Below are 11,365 nucleotides of genomic sequence, written 5' to 3'. Positions count from 1 at the left end.
AAATTTTAACGTTTTACACTTTGACTAAAAATGATTTTGGCACTGGTCCAGAATCCTACAACAGCGCACATTATTTGGGTTAGGGTGCGGGTTAGCGTTTTGGGTTAGGGTGGGTCAAGTGTAATAATACTTGACCCACCCACGCCCAAATGCTAACTCGCAGCCTAACCCAAATAATGTGCGCTGATTTAATAATTGTGGTAGGATTCTAGACCAGGGCCATGATGTTTTTTAGAAAAACATTTATGAAATGCGGTAGTATCTTCACCGTAAAGCCTATGTATACCGACGAAAAAATATTTACGATTATTTCGATTGCAACACGCTTTGCAGTAGAACAGTTCGGTAGATTGGTTTAAATTCAATACTGGCTGAGGTTTGTTGTCAATAAAATCGTCACTCTTCAGCCTTCGCCATAGAATACTACGCTTCATTTATCAATATTTCGAAGTAAATCATCCCCGAAGTTAACTCACTTACAATAATTGATTTTTTATACTGTATAAGTTCACCCGATCCGTTAGAAATCAGTGCATTTCTAAGCAAAAAGGTCTGCGACAATCAGGGCATCCAATGGCAGAAAAGTCTAGACTTTTAGACCTTGAGGTCCTGGCAATGCACTGATTTGGACCTTTAGGTAAACTCCCGGCGTAGATTAATTAAAAATATTCATTAAAAGTTCAGAAAAGATAACAAAAAGTATGAGATAGGATTAATAACACTTGACCCACCTAAACCCTAACGCTAACCCGAATCCTAACCCAAATAATGTGCGTTATTTTAATAATTCTTTAAATGCTGGGGAAAAAAGCCCAAACTCGGATGGGCATAAGATGGTTTCTCGTCAATTGCATTTAAGATTATTACGTCACAAATTGAGGTATTGGGGCCTGAAGCGTTATAATTATTAAATTATCGCACATTATTTGGGTTAGGGCGCTGGTTAGCGTTTGGGTTTGGTTGGGTCAAGTATTGTTAAACTTAATCTTCTTATGCACATTTGTTAATGCAAATTAGTGCATTGTCCAAGACCTAAAAGTCGGACTTTTTGATTCTTTGAATGCACTGATTGTCGTATACCTTTTTGCTTAGAACTGCACTGATTTCTGACGGATGGGGTGAACGCTCACAAACCAAATCTGCATAGGGCTCACAATCAGTGCATTGTCTAAGACCTCAAGGTCTAAAAGTCTAGACTTTTCTGCCTTAGGATGCGCTGATTGTCATAGACCTTTTTGCTTAGATATGCACTGATTTCTGACGGATCGGGTGATAAGTTAATATAGGAAATTCAGGAACTTGGTAAAGACGATGGTAAAACTTTAAAAAATACTGTATAAAGATTAAGACTTCTATAGTCGAATGAAAAAGGACTTTTACACCTATAAGTTGCAGAAAGGAGTGCAAATCAAGTGGTTTTCAAAATTCTGGTTTTTATTTCAAAAAATATACCCAACAGATCATGTTGCAAATGACCATATTGCTTTTTAAAATTATACTATTGAAGAATAAAGTCGATTAGTATTCTATGATATTTCAACATGAATGAGCAATTGTTCCGGTTGGTTGGTGTTCAATTGTGCTGAACGAGTGTGTGAAATAAATTTTTAAGTTGGGGGTTTGCTTAAAACTGGAACTTAGGGGTGATTTGACGTTAAACATGCAAAATTCATTTGTTGCCGACATCTTGGACAGTCTGGAAGATCTTGGGTATGTAGAATTTTGTAAGATGTGGCCTATCCTTGAACTCTTTTACACTAACGAATATGAAATACATTATTATTTAACACCTTATTTACACAACACTTACCCATCTTAATGTATATCTAGTTAAAAATCATTATTTACCAGACGTAACTAATTTGCGTCAGTATAGCAGTGGCTATACTATACCAGTACCTCAAATCCAAAATAAATTCTGCACATAACTAGCAAACTGCTTTGACCTTTTTATAAGGTTTACCCAATTAAAAATGTGTGACACAATTGTTATTTTCCAGATATGAGGATGGCTTCACTGAAGAGAGCTTACAAACAGAACTCAACACTGGCCCTTCTTCACTAAAATTCACAACTTTAATTGCACACCTGGCTTCAGAACTGAGTGCTATCTATAACTTAACAGAAACTGTAAATCCTGTTAAAGGTTGGCATGTTAGTGTTGTAATGACTTAACTTGACTTCTGTTGTTTAAGCATATATTTTTGGTTAACTTGAACTTGGTCATTTGAGAAAATACTGATTGCTTTTCAGAAAACATTTGTTATTTCATGCCAAACCTAGCTATGGCTACAAATTCTGATGGAAATTGTCTTGCTATTAATTAAAAATGACTGCAACTTAAAAAAGTTCATTCAAATCAATAGACCGGCAATTACTTGTTTTCAAAACATCTTGTTCACAATATTGCTATTTTGTGTGGCTGTGAACCACTTAGACCAGTGTTTCCCAAACTTTTTGGGCTTGCGGCACACTAAGAAAATCTTAACCACGTCGCGGCACACTTTTAACAGAACAACAATTAAGTAATTTTACAATCACCCTTGACACACGACAACTATATGTAAATGTCTCAAAATAATTAAAGTTTAATGAATAGTGTGTATTCAAGTCTAAAATTGCATGTATGCTATTGGTAATATGAATACTTTCTTTTTCGAAATTACATAAAGTTTCGTGGCACACTTGACAATCTCTCGAGGCACACTAGTAGGTCGCGGCGCACAGTTTGGGAATCACTGACTTAGACTTATGTATAAATAGCTTTTTAAAAAGTAGCATGCATATTTAAGGTACGTATTAGCATATACCAACCATCACAATTCAATTGTCATATAGACAAAAATGGCGCAGAGAGCTTCTTATTTGAGATCAGTGGCTTTCTGGCAGAATACGGATGTCCCTACACCTCGCTGACTTCTGGTGATTTGACAAAAAGGCTACAGAGCAGTGAAGAATGTGCAAAGCTTGCATGTATGTTGTTTTTTCTTTGTATGTATCAGTATGGCCTAGTATTATGAAGTTTATCTATTCAGAGAATGGTTTATCCCTCAGGTAAAAATTTTATTAATTCATGATTGCTCCACTTTTGTACAATCTTGGTGTTCTTTACAGTGTTTCTGATTTCTGAACTGCAAGCTGCTAAAATGTACTTTGCCACCCACGAAAACGAAAGTCCAGGCGAAAATAGTACTGTAAGTGTTGGTGCCAAATAATTATGAGGCAAATAATTATCGCAACTTACAACATTAAACAAAAATTACATATTTTAGGAAGACGCAGCAAGCAAGGAGATTTTTAACCTGATGAAGAGTATCTGCATGTCTCTGAAAATGTCCAAACCGCCAAATGACATTTCAGTTGAAAAGTTTTTTCAAGGAATAGCCAACAAGGTACTCTTACAAACTTATTATCGGTTGATGAAAACTTCATTATTTTAGATGAAAATTTATTTTGAAACTATTTCTATGATGAAATGTTACATAAAAAAAACAAAAAAAAAATTACAAATATAAAAAATCATTATTTTTGCCGAAAGTTTAAAACCATTACAGAAAATGTTTAACGTGGCAGAAAATATTTAAGTATTGGTGTTTTCCCCTCAAAAAAGTGTGATGAAAAGTAGGAAAAATAAATATACAACTTCCTTGGATCAAATATTTTATTTGTTTCTTGCATAGCTTATGGAGGCAAGCAAATATCCGCAAATAGACTGGAGCACCCCAATGATACAGCAGCAAATGGGGCCAATGCACTTTGAGAAACTAAACACCCTCAATGCCGCTTTGTGCAAGGAATATGGAACTAGGAGAATGATGCTTCTCAAGCGTGTCGACGTCACTATTGCTTCTTTCAATTGGTCTGACAATGCCAAGGTACAAATTAGTTTGTAATATTATAAATTTCTAAAATACTATATTGCTTGCAGTGAAAAAAAAATGGGTGGCCTTTGATTTGTCTGTTATTTATTTAGGTTATTTCCAAAAAAGTCCTGAATAATGCTAATTTCGTATTTTTTTTTATCGCTTACAAAAGTAAAACAATTGGTTCGCCAAAGCCTTGCTGTTGTACTTATGCTTTAGTTTTTGGTTTGCCATGGAAAAAAGATTGAGAAACACTGCTATATTTGGAATTTAGGACCCAGCTCGACAAATAAATTGTTTTGAAATATTGAGAATAGTGCATGCGTATGACACAAGTAGACTTCATTTTAAAATTAAAACAATAGTTTTAAAACAAAAAAAATAGGCTGGCAAAAAAAATTTTGCGCTGCACTTCGAATCTTTTAAGCATATTAGGGAATTATAAACAAGATAGAAATGTTTCAATTGTAGTAAATAATTGATAAAGTTTATTTTAGAAACGGTTGAATGACATTGCGGCTGCGTACCAGAAAAGAAGAAATGCCCTGACTTCAAAACCAAGCATTACAGTTGCCTCACTATTAGCAGCAAGAGAAGGTATATATCATTTCATTTTATAAAGCTATTTGCCTTAAACTTCTATATGATCTATCTCTGTGATACAGTTAGCCTTTCCACATGGCCAACTTGAAAGGTGGCTTTTTCAAAGGTGGCCGGCTAAAAAAGGTGGCTTTTTTGGCCACTTTTAGCGGTCAATTCACATGGCCGTTTAGATAAAGTGAACGCTGTTTGTGCCAGAGTTTTCTATCATTCGTACGGTTGTCTTTGGGTATACAAGCGATAACAGACCGAAAAATTATTGCCAAGATGTAGTATTTTGGAGATATATGAAATAGTAGCTAAAAGAGACAAGTTTATTTGGAAACCAAAAGTAAGAAAGAGACGGCGGTTGCTGACTACAAATTGTTATATCCTCATTTTTTCCTATTAAAGATGATTTTGCAAAAGCGGATTGCTGTCAAAGTTTCAGATGCACCAAGGATTTTCACAATTTGTTGTATTTTGCATAATATTTGTGAACATAAAAGAACCCCTGACCTTCCATATTTTATAGAGATATATCTAAGCCTGCCATTATACCACAAGGTTACCTGCCATTATACCACAAGGTACAGGCTCAACAGAGATAGTTTAGTGAGGAACATCATCTGTCAATATCTTGCTGACAATTGTGCAATGATAACAAGTTATCAATTTTGATATTTTTAAATGTTTATTCAAATAAAAACTCAAGAATGTATAGCAAATGTTAATAACAAAAATGATATAGCAAGATAATAAATTACAAAAAAAAAACGTGTACAGTGCATTTAAAAAACAGAATGACAAAAACGAACAAGAAAAAACATTTCTTTAATATGTTGACATACAGTGATTTTAAAAACCATTTAAAAAGAAAGGTATAAACAAATTCAGTTAAAGCTACCAAAGTATGGGAAGTTATTTACTTTAAGGGAGGGCATCAATAATGTTTTTGTTTTCCCATTGCATTGATCATCTTTCCATTTTCTTGTGATATCTTTGCTCTATCCCTTTCACCCTCATCAGCAATTAATTTTATCATTTCGTCCAAAGACTTTTCTGATTCATTTTCTATACAATATAAAAACAATGATTTGAAGTTCAGTAGTAAGTAAATTTGTCGTTGCGGACAAAACTAAGAGTTTTACTAAATAAACCAAATAAAACTCAAATTTTACCTGTTACCCCAACTGACTCAGCGACTGCTGTGGTGTGCTGGTTCATCAGTTGTCAACAGCTTGAGATGAGAATTGATGTTCCTGAGTTTGAATTGGTATCAATTCAACACCCTCACTGGCGGATGCCTAAAGACAGCAAGACACTGCTAAACTTTTCACATTATAGAACATATTTAAATACCCAAAAGTTGTCAAAAAAACAGCAGGATGAAAATAATTTAGCAATATATTACCTGATAATTAAAATTGCAATAAAACGTACCATTCTGCTAGGACAGGATGCTAATATTCTGTTTAATAGTTGGAAATATGGTCGAGACATTGCTTTGGTTGATGAGGACAAAGTTATTTAAACCACCACAAAGGTCATTGCAAGTTTCTTGATTTTGTTTCCATTTGTTATTTTGTTCGTAACCTGTTTGATGAACTGTCATTAGAATAAGTAAGCAAACAAATTGAAAAATCTTCATGCACTTACTTTGAGGAGGAATATCCTTTGTAATTGCGTCAAACAAAAAATCGGACATTTTTCAAATTCATTTTTCCAACAAATTATTCTATTGAATACAATTATAAGATTACAGGTTGCTTGTTCTGACCATTTTGCCCTAGAATTCATGGCAAGCTATTAAAGAGAATTAAAGTTAGGAAATAAAACACTTTTGTTTTGTAACAAGATAATTAAAATACAGAACAGTTGCTAAAACAACCCAAAAATATTGTTGGTAAGTTGTTAGCAAAATATAGCATCACACACTCACCGAAGTGATTTAGAAAATATACAATACCCCCCCAAAAACAGATAAACATACTGCAATTTAGCTCTAAAGCCACTGCGGGTTCTTCAGCAAAATTATTTTTTCCATAACAAGGCATGTGCTGCTGACCTCTCCAAACACGTTGTGGCAGCTGCAAATAGCTTTGTCGCGCAAAAAAACTGATCGTTTAAATCACAGCAACGTGGTTGCAAAGTACAAAATAAGGTGAACCTAGCACACAGTATTCTAAAACCGTTAACTATACAATAAATTTTGGCGCTGCTAGAATCCTACCACAACGTTGAAATGATTATTAAGCAATGCATAATATGTGGGTTAGGGTGTCGGTTAGTGTTTGGGTGTGGGTAGGTCAAGTAATATTGTTTAACACTATTACTGGACTCACCCAAACCCAAACGCTAACCGGCACCCTAACCCAAATAATGTTCGTTGTGGTAGGATTCTAGACGAGCGCCTAAATTTTAATTACAATACACCTTTTGTCACTAAAATGTACCTTGCCTTCGCTATGGAACACATGGCTGCGTAAAAATCGTCACTTAACAACACATAAACCGAAATTAGGTAGAAGGTGAACTGGGCAAACCGAAAACCTTACGATACGCACACCCAAAAGCCACCTTTCGCAAAAGCCACAGTGGCCTGGACCTACTCTGGAGTAGGGCCAGCGAAAAGCCACCTTTTTGGCGGAAAAGTGGCTTTTTGGGAGGCAAAGGTGGCCAGGCCACCTTTAAAGCCACCTTTGAAGCGGCCATGTGGAAAGGCTAGTGACACTCTAAAAGCAAATGCACTAAAAATAATGTGCTCTTTCAACAATAGCAATAGAGTATGCTGTGTTTTCTCATAGACCTCTCTCAGATTTACAAAACCTCTTCGGGGAGCACGAGGCATTCCTGTGCTATCAACAAAGTCGTCATTGGCAAGGTAAAAGCATGAATAATATACTTGGCTTAATCCTTATGTGATATACTTGACTATCAAAAAAATATAATCCTTATATTTTCCTTGGCAAGCAAGAAAATGTTTAACCCCTATAAATATACTTGATTATCTAGAAAATATAACCTTTATAAATATTGTTGACCATCTTAAAATATGTAATAGCTCTTCAATATTGGCTCAATACAAACCTACCAGACAACATCTGTTTTTTTTTGTGTGTTTTTTTTTTTTGCAATTTGAGTTATTTAATTTATCAATCATAATTGTAGAAACTTGATGGCCCACCCTAATATTAATTATTTGTGTGCCAGCAGTTTTCCGTTAAAGCTTATTTTTGTTGTGTTATTCTGATGATGGTTAGTAAAGCGTAAAACGTTGAAATGCGGAAGCAAACATAAAACTCTTGATTTTTACATATACGTTAGTCTGTCGGTTTGTATCCATGTTTGTCTGTGCAGGTGCCGGACAGGGGAGGTCGTACGGACGAGGTCGATGCCCCTCCCCCCGAAATGCCCTCGTGGCAAAAACGACAGGACGACGGTGGAAGTGAGTTTGTGAAAAAATGATTTAGATATTTGTAAAACCTTGTTGTAGTTGGTAAACCGACCAACACTCCGTTAACGCATAACTGTGGATATTTATACACCAAAAGCCATCGCAGACTCACCGAATTTGTCGATCAATGATACAAGCAAGGCAGACTAGAAAGCAACTAGCCTGCAGTGAGGTTCGAACTCACGACCTCGGCCATACCTGGGCCGTCAACTGAGCTACACAGGCTCAGAGAGGAGCGAGTCGAGGAACAACCATAAGCCAATGCTTGCTACATTCTGTTAGTACAAGCAACTTCAAATTTAAAGGGATCTACAGTAGCATATCATCATTGAATGAAAGATACCCACACATACACACACATGTGTTCAACAACTGTGATCTAGCCCTTCTGAAGCTGATAATTTGACCAACGATTGCGGATGTGGATATTCACGTCGAATTTAGCCTTTGGCAAAGCATTACTTATATAAATTTGGCTTAAATTTATGGCGTTGATCTACAATCCTACGACAACGAACATTATTCAGGCTAGGGTGCGGGTTAGCGTTTGGGTTTGGGTAGGTTAAGCAATATTATTAAATAGTATTACTTTACCTACCCTCACCCAAACGCTTACCTGCAACCTTACCCAAATATTGTTTGCAATATAAACCCCGGTTATATATTAACCCCGGGTAAAGTAGGATTCTAGACCAGCAGCGCTAAATTTATTTATAAGGATAATTTTTCTATTTTAAATGGTAAATTTTGCCAGCTAAATGCGACGACATTTCGCAATATATAATATGCGACTACAAACTTTCACAAATTCTTTAAAATGTTTTTTTTTACTGAAATACACGCTTAAATGGTCTTTAAGCATTTTGAGGTAAATCTGGATTTGACATTTTACTTATTTTTAGGCGTTTAAGTTTTACTTCGTCTACTACGTTTGTCTAATAGAAACCAAAAATAGATGACCTATCGCAAAACTTGTTACGTATTATTAGCACCTAGCATGTTTTTAAAAATTCCTCCTTTATATTTATTTATATGGTTTACCATGGCATTTGTTGTGTGTTTTTAGGGGGTCGAGGCGGGGGTTACAGGGGTGGAAGGGGTCAAAGGGGCGGTGGAAGAGGGGATTCCCACAACCAGCAACAAAACCACCACAACAGACAGGGTGAGTGGGTTTAAAATAGTAAAACGCTACCTAAGCTAATTTTACTATTTTGTACAGTGCAGTAATTCTAAAACTGTGTCCTGGAGAGATTGTTAAGTGTGCTTTTTTAAGAAAAGAAAAGTTATTTGTATTACAAACAGGCATGTACAGCATCACAGACTTAAACACGCACTATCTATTACAAAATCAAAATTATTAGGAAATCTACACATTATATATTTGTCGTGTGTTAAGGGCGATTGTAAACTTACTGTATTGTTGTTCCGGTCGAAGTATGGCGCGAAATATTTAAGATTTACTTAGTGTCCCACAAGCCAAAACAGTTTGGTTGGATTTAATTTCAAAAGTTAAACAATGAACGGTGCAAATCTGACATTTACTGTCTTATTTTGTATGTTGTTGTTATTTACGTTTTTCTTTGTGTTTTAATTATTTGTAAAATAAAAACAATTGTTTTTCGTCATTGTTCTTATTTTTATCAAGTGATTTCGTTTTTTTGTTCGGCCGTCAAAAAGCATTGTCCTAGTAGGCGCGAAAAGACCTTTTACTTGACTGACCTGGACTTTGTGCTTTGCAGGACACGACCACCAAAGGAGACCGGACAGCGGGAGGGGAGGACACCAGGGGAGAGGTATACGAGTTTATTGCAACATTATGTTTTGAAAACTAGACACAGCATGGCTTCTAAAGCATAGAGTATCTAACTGGGAGTCGCTACCCATGCAGGGTTCATGCAATGTGTTTTACGGGTCGCGGGTATAAAAATGATCCAGAATCAGACTCAGGCCAAATGTGCAATTTTGTCGAGTCCTACTCCACATGCTTTATTTCACCTGTTTACGTAACTGAAATCAGCAAATTCGCCTTTTATCTTTTACGAAAAATATTTGCTGTGAAATATATAAAAAAATATTTATCTTGCCTCAATGCTTTTCAAAAAAAAAAAAAATTCATTTCTTTTTTTTAATTCACTAAGATTTAGATTAGACCTTCATGTACCCCCTAAAACTAGTTCGCATACCCCCAAGGGGCCAACCGACCCTATAGTTTAAGATTACCAGCCATGGAAACCCTTTGAAAAAACGTGACTAATTTATTTTTTAGGGGGCCAAAGTCGCTGGGGTAGGGGTCGCGGGGGTGGAGGGGGTCAGAACAACAACAGCGGTGGTTCCTTCAACCAGTATTTCGGCCACGGAGGCCAAACCTACGGCAACGACGGGTTCCAGCGAGGCGGGCAAGTCTACACAAGCTAACACAACACTGCCGCTAACCGGGGTCACGATTGGAACAGAAGAAATGGGACAAGTCGTGAAGCCACCGGTTTGGAAACAATACGCTGTTGTCAGAAGCTATATTTTCTTGGCACGAACAATGTATAGCTTTTAGTTATGAGAAAAAATGTTTATTTCGATTGTTATAGATGACTTAAGAGCCTTATGTGAAAACGCTATTCGATCGTTAAGTTAAAATTCTACTTGTTAAATTACACTATTTTTGTGTTGTTTGGTATGTTTAAGGTTACTTAAGTTTTTTGCTTGTTTTGGCCAACAAAACAGCCTTCTATAACGTTGCACTTTGTAAATTACAGCTTTTTTCCCATAAAACTGAAACAAATTACAGCGTTTAGTTTTTGCACCATACGATTTTTTTAAAGCTACCCAAAGTTTCTTTCGCTTGTTAAGGCTATCGTTGGAGAATTCTGTGGAAACGCCATTCACTCGTTGGGTTTAAATTCTGCTTGGTAAACTACACGATGTTTTTGCATTTTTTTGTTAAGGTCACTAAAGTTTTTTTGCTCGATTTGGCCATTAAAAGAGCCTTCTAAAAGACTGTGCTGTTACCCTTTGTCACTATTGGGATAGAACGACCGGGACAAGTCATGAACCACTGGTTTGAAAACAATACGCTGTTGTCAGAGGATATTTTTTCTTGGCTGGTACAATAGACAACTTTTAGTTATTGTACATTACGATTTTTTAGGATTATGAAAATGGCTACCGCAAAAGCCTTAACTTGTTGGGGTTGTAAGAGCCTTCTTTAAAAAGCACGCAATTTTTTCGGACAGTTAGGGTAAGTTTTTTTTAAGTAAAGTTGTGTCGCTTGTTTTGACTATTGCGTAAAAGTTCTAAAAAAGAAGCAAGGTGTCCGCTTAATCAGTTAAATGGCACATTGTATTTGTTAGAATCTTCGATTGTTTGATTATAACAATATCTATATTATTTTTTGTTTCAACTATTGTGTGATATTTATTTTCACGGCAAATAAGATGCATCCCCCTAAAAAAATGTCAACTTTGACTAATTT

General features: G+C 35.8%; 1 protein-coding gene and 1 long non-coding RNA gene across 5 annotated transcripts; one reads left to right on the top strand and one right to left on the bottom strand.

Annotated features, from left to right (window-relative positions):
* The first annotated feature begins 1,654 nt into the window (after positions 1 to 1,654).
* LOC146131900 (protein FAM98A-like) lies at positions 1,655 to 10,806 on the top strand. Its single transcript, XM_083397125.1, has 12 exons — positions 1,655 to 1,710; positions 2,001 to 2,146; positions 2,839 to 2,973; positions 3,115 to 3,198; positions 3,277 to 3,392; positions 3,681 to 3,875; positions 4,361 to 4,460; positions 7,250 to 7,326; positions 7,803 to 7,890; positions 8,966 to 9,061; positions 9,639 to 9,692; positions 10,166 to 10,806. Exons 1-12 carry the CDS (start codon positions 1,661 to 1,663, stop codon positions 10,312 to 10,314), a joined length of 1,290 nt encoding a protein of 429 aa, XP_083253251.1. The 5' UTR covers positions 1,655 to 1,660; the 3' UTR covers positions 10,315 to 10,806.
* On the bottom strand, positions 5,206 to 6,394 carry LOC146131901 (uncharacterized). 4 transcript variants are annotated; one of them, XR_014501679.1, is made up of 4 exons: positions 6,102 to 6,394; positions 5,886 to 6,050; positions 5,624 to 5,749; positions 5,206 to 5,516 (listed from the first exon to the last, which is right to left on the bottom strand). It is a non-coding gene; the product is annotated as an uncharacterized LOC146131901 (long non-coding RNA). The 4 variants fall into 4 exon arrangements; XR_014501677.1 differs by having other exon boundaries at positions 5,857 to 6,038; XR_014501676.1 differs by having other exon boundaries at positions 5,886 to 6,038.
* Positions 10,807 to 11,365: the final 559 nt, after the last annotated feature.

The sequence above is a fragment of the Ascidiella aspersa genome, chromosome 9 (genome assembly GCF_963924565.1).
Source record: "Ascidiella aspersa chromosome 9, kaAscAspe10.2, whole genome shotgun sequence".
NCBI lineage: Eukaryota > Metazoa > Chordata > Ascidiacea > Phlebobranchia > Ascidiidae > Ascidiella > Ascidiella aspersa.
This window is presented reverse-complemented; position numbering and strand designations above follow the sequence as displayed.

Excerpts from the sequence above, each read along its gene's own strand:
- LOC146131900 (XM_083397125.1), top strand. The coding sequence starts at position 1,661 with ATGCAAAATTCATTTGTTGCCGACATCTTGGACAGTCTGGAAGATCTT. Across the intron at positions 7,327-7,802 it reads ACAAAGTCGTCATTGGCAAG|GTGCCGGACAGGGGAGGTCG; the intron begins GTAAAAGCATGA and ends TTGTCTGTGCAG. Across the intron at positions 9,693-10,165 it reads GGGAGGACACCAGGGGAGAG|GGGGCCAAAGTCGCTGGGGT; the intron begins GTATACGAGTTT and ends TTTATTTTTTAG.